Source organism: Cyclospora cayetanensis, unplaced genomic scaffold (assembly GCF_002999335.1).
Source record: "Cyclospora cayetanensis isolate NF1_C8 unplaced genomic scaffold, CcayRef3 CcayRef3_contig_402, whole genome shotgun sequence".
In the NCBI taxonomy this organism is placed as follows: domain Eukaryota; phylum Apicomplexa; class Conoidasida; order Eucoccidiorida; family Eimeriidae; genus Cyclospora; species Cyclospora cayetanensis.
In genome coordinates this window covers 1550-5686 of record NW_020312373.1, presented here as the reverse complement: position 1 = coordinate 5686, position 4137 = coordinate 1550, and the positions used below count along the sequence as shown (strand labels likewise).

Sequence of the window (4137 nt, the reverse complement as noted above, 5' to 3'; positions counted from 1 at the left end):
GTATCCCCAGATCTTTCAGTACGCCTTACCCCGTCTTCCAGAATCACTGACTCCGGAATTCATCGTTTCTTTGTTCTCCATTTGGAATGCGATTGATTCGTGATTGTCCTAAAAAATCAGCCGTGCCATAGCTTGGTGCAGTCATTACAGTGAGAGTCGCAAACGCTCTTTGGCTGGAGAATACGCATTTCAATTCTTTGCTGGCAGCTTAATACAGGAGGGCAGAAGGGCGTTATCTCAGAGATGAAGCGACCTCGCCGGGCTCTCATTACTGGTATTACAGGGCAAGACGGATCGTGAGTGCAGCTCTTCACCTTTCCCCTCGAAAGCTCGTCTCTGCCCTCCACACGCGTCAGTCATGTGCAGTTCGATGCACAGGTTAGGGGCGGTGTTCACACTACAGAGTACCGCAAGCCAATTCCTGTATGGCGTTGCTATTCTTGTACCATGTACACTCCTCTGGGGCTATTCAAAAATGTCTGGCAGGTATCTCAGCGAGCTCTTACTCCAAAAAGGATATGAAGTCCACGGGCTCATTCGTCGCAGCAGCACCGTCAACACTGCGCGACTCGACAAAGTAGTAGACAGTACGCGTATTCCTCACGTATGCCTTTTACACCTGAGTCTGTGTGGGGTCGTCGGCAGCAAATGGAATATGGAGAGTTTGTTCCTTGCAATGCGCCACTTTGCCCAGAGGTCCAGCTACACTTTGGCGACATCGTGGACTCAACTTCCCTCTTCAGCATCATATCTCGTGTGCAGCCCGATGAGGTGTACAACCTTGCTGCCCAGGTATGGCATCCAGACTGCTCAAAAGAGGCCCTCTTACAGGGCTCCAGGGAGTGCTGGCCAGCCTGCCGAGGACTGCTGTGGGGTGCTTGTGCTGCAGAGTCATGTGAAAGTCTCCTTCGAAATGCCCATTCACACCACGGATTCCACGGGGGTGGGGGTTCTGCGTTTGCTGGAGGCCATTAGGGCAGCAGGTCTCGAGCGCACGACACGCGTGTGAGCACTCTATTTTATGTTTTTTCTCGCTGCGGCATGCAAACGGATTCAGCGACAGGCAGGGAGCCCAGACCTCCAGGGGTCGCAAGCCACCTGATTTAGAAGTCACTGAATCGTTGAATGCACTTGAGAAAAGACGGGAGGCACATTGCGGAACGCGAGCGCCTTCAGCGAGCCGAAGCTGCAGATTACTGAGTGCACAGTGTGCTTTTGGCTTTCCTTGCTATCTGCAGCTGTTTGGCCTACGTGGTTGCTAGTTTTGCCGTGCGGCCTTTGAGTCGCAGGTTTCAAGCCTCCTCTTCAGAGATGTTTGGATCGAGCGACGCAGAGCTGCAGAACGAAGGAACTCCATTCAAACCGTGTTCACCCTACGGTAACTTGGAAGCGCGCGCAACCTTACCCTTAGACGAGAGGCAGCATTGTCTTGAAAAACAGAGCTGGCTGTCGCACGTGTTATTGACTTGCCTTCTTTGCTCGGAGGCCTGTAATGCTGGTCGTGTGGCTTCGCCCTTTCGTGCGCGCAGGTATCTCCAAGTTATACAGCCACTTCACAATGCAGACGTATCGCTCAGCCTATAACATGTTCTGCGTTAGCGGCATCCTGTTTAATCACGAGAGTCCCAGGAGAGGAACTAACTTTGTCTCTCGGAAGATCACGATGGGCATCGCGAGAATCCTAAAGGTGAGAAATAGGGGGCGTTCGACTTTGTGGGGGCGACGACGTGGGAAGAGATGGCATCTAAGAGAATCCATAGACGATGTTCTTTTGAGCGAGTCATGGCATTTAGCCTCGTCTGCCTGCAGCGACAGTCTTCCTCCGCTGCCTAAAGCCTATTTCTTCCCTCTGCGTGGCGCTACTCGGGATGCGATTGGCATTCCGAGCAAGTCTTTCGTCGTCTGCGATCCTGCAGGGAGAGCTTAACTGCCTCGAACTCGGCAATCTTGACGCTCGCAGGGACTGGGGCCACTCGCGAGACTACGTGAAGAGCATGTGGCTTATGCTGCAGCAGGACGTTCCTAGAGACTTCGTAGTAGCTACGGGTAACGAACCCTCGAATTCTACATTCTGATTAGACAGACGGCTCCAGTTACCGAACGGCAGCACTCTGACAGAGACGCAGGCTCATCACTTGCTGCCTAAATGTGAAGGCTGCTATGTGCCTGTTGTGCTAACTTCAGGGAAGCAGTTCTCTGTCCGAGACTTTTGCCAGCTTGCCTTCGCCATGGCGGGTCTGCCCATTGAGTACGTTTTTGTATCCCTCTGTGATTGATCCTAGAAGCCCTTGCGGCTACGCTGCGTGTTATTTGCCCTTCGTATTCTCTGATTTGCACTGTGCATTCGATGTTTCGATGGATGCCGCTGCAGGTGGAAAGGGCAAGGCTTAGAGGAGGTCGGGGTCTGCGGGGATCGGGTCTTAGTGCGGGTAACGACGGAGCATTTTCGTCCGACTGAAGTAAATGCGCTTCGGGGAGATGCTTCAAAGATTTCTGCGGAGCTCGACTGGCACCCAGAAGTAACCTTCCTTGTGAGTCTCTACGCAGCCAGGCAGCATTAATAGTGGCATCTACAGCGCAGTAGGCGATCCTTGTACTATCCCACCCCTGATGAGGGTGGGTTAGGGAGGGGGTGGTTTTTGTCGAGGCGCCTTGGGGGCTTTGCATAATATTATTCTCGGATTAGGATGATGATGCATGCTTGCTATTTCGATGAAGCGTGTGCGGCCCGATCTGCTGTTCAGGAGCTCGTGTTTGAGATGCTGCAAAGCGACATGCGGCACGCTGGGCTAATCCCCCCATCCACATCTGAGTGCAATACGCGTATCGCCACGCTCGTGGAAGGCATGCATGACATTTTGATTGCGTGAAGGCGCATTCCATTGTTGCCGCGCTTTGCGCAGCTGTAGCGCTGCCAGAAGCAGCAAATGCAGCTAGGCCGGTGTGCTCTCTGGAGGCCCTTCAAGTCCTTACTAAGAGGCCACTTACTGACAACGTTTTTGCTTACTGGGCAAGTCCATCGTCCAGTTCTTCCCCCTGTTCGGAGGAGAAGAAGCAGCAGTGACAGAAGAGTGATACATGTTTGCATCTGTATGGTGCGCAATGGCCAGAAGAAAGCTGTAGGGCTGTGTTACAGGTTTCGAGCTTTTTTCCACTGGGCAATCACGGAACGTTCGGGAGTCCTTGTCTTGGAGTGGAGGCACCGCCTCGCCAACACACAGCCTCCCGGCCAGAGTCAGTAAAAAGTTACAAGCTTATGAAATGTACCAACAAATGGTATGTGTTTCCTACTGGTTATGGTTCAACGCAATATCGTGGCGGCTGCGCTGACCACGTCCCCTGTTGCGCGAAATGCATCGAAAGCTGTGGTGGCTAGCGCTGCAGGCGATTTTGATGCTACCCTATCTTCTCTAGTAGCAGCAGGCGTGACCTGACGCAGTGGGCGTGCTTCTAAGCGTCCCTCCTGCCTGGTGGGAGGTTGCTGCAGATGCTTCTGGAGGAAAGACAGAGTGGTTTGCCGCTACGGCAGCTGCGCTGTCGCAGCACTGCGCAACTCTTTGACTTTTTGTTTATCTTTGACACGCTGCAGAAGGTCGGCGAGGAGCTGCTGCAGCGCGAGGACCCTTTGTTGCTGCAGCGGATCAGTCACATCAGAAGGCAGCAGGCGGTGCCCCTGCTTTTTAGAAACTAAAAAGTGATGCTGCTTGGATTGATCGGTGGTTGCTGCTGCTTCTGGTGTGTCACGTACCGCATCTTGTACGTCTTGCTGCCTGCCCTCGCGGGGCGCTGCTGCTGCCGCGGTGATGCTGTTGCTGCTGCTGCACGAAGCCAGTTGCTGTCGAAGGGAGTAATTTTCTTGCAGAAGCTGCTGCTGCTGCTGCAGCGCAGTGTTTGCTTGTTGGAGTAGCTGGATATATACTTCTGGCCGTGGGGACCACGCCGGGAGGGGTCCAATTTGCTGCTGTTCGAGCATTCGCACGGCATTGGTGGGTACAAGGGCCTCCTCCAGCCAGAGCTGGCTAACAGGGGGAGATGCAGCCGCAGCAGCGAGCTGCTGCTGCACTTGCTCTCCCTGCTGCTGGTTTTGCGGCAGCGGATTGTGCTGCTGCTGTTGCGGGGGAAGGGCCTCCTTCTTTT

The 4137-nt window shown here is 53.9% G+C and overlaps 1 protein-coding gene across 1 annotated transcript; it reads left to right on the top strand.

Annotated features, from left to right (window-relative positions):
* Window positions 1–243: 243 nt before the first annotated feature.
* LOC34622779 (GDP-mannose 4,6 dehydratase) lies at window positions 244–3684 on the top strand. Its single transcript, XM_026334384.1, has 12 exons — window positions 244–296; window positions 487–587; window positions 695–792; window positions 890–1005; window positions 1290–1378; window positions 1530–1687; window positions 1917–2046; window positions 2185–2248; window positions 2372–2531; window positions 2745–2833; window positions 3118–3365; window positions 3593–3684. The coding sequence occupies exons 1-12, from the start codon at window positions 244–246 to the stop codon at window positions 3682–3684; spliced, it is 1398 nt and encodes a 465-aa protein (XP_026190169.1).
* The last annotated feature ends 453 nt before the right edge of the window (window positions 3685–4137 follow it).

Excerpts from the sequence above, each read along its gene's own strand:
- LOC34622779 (XM_026334384.1), top strand. The coding sequence starts at position 244 with ATGAAGCGACCTCGCCGGGCTCTCATTACTGGTATTACAGGGCAAGAC. Across the intron at positions 297-486 it reads ATTACAGGGCAAGACGGATC|GTATCTCAGCGAGCTCTTAC; the intron begins GTGAGTGCAGCT and ends AATGTCTGGCAG. Across the intron at positions 1,379-1,529 it reads CAAACCGTGTTCACCCTACG|GTATCTCCAAGTTATACAGC; the intron begins GTAACTTGGAAG and ends TCGTGCGCGCAG.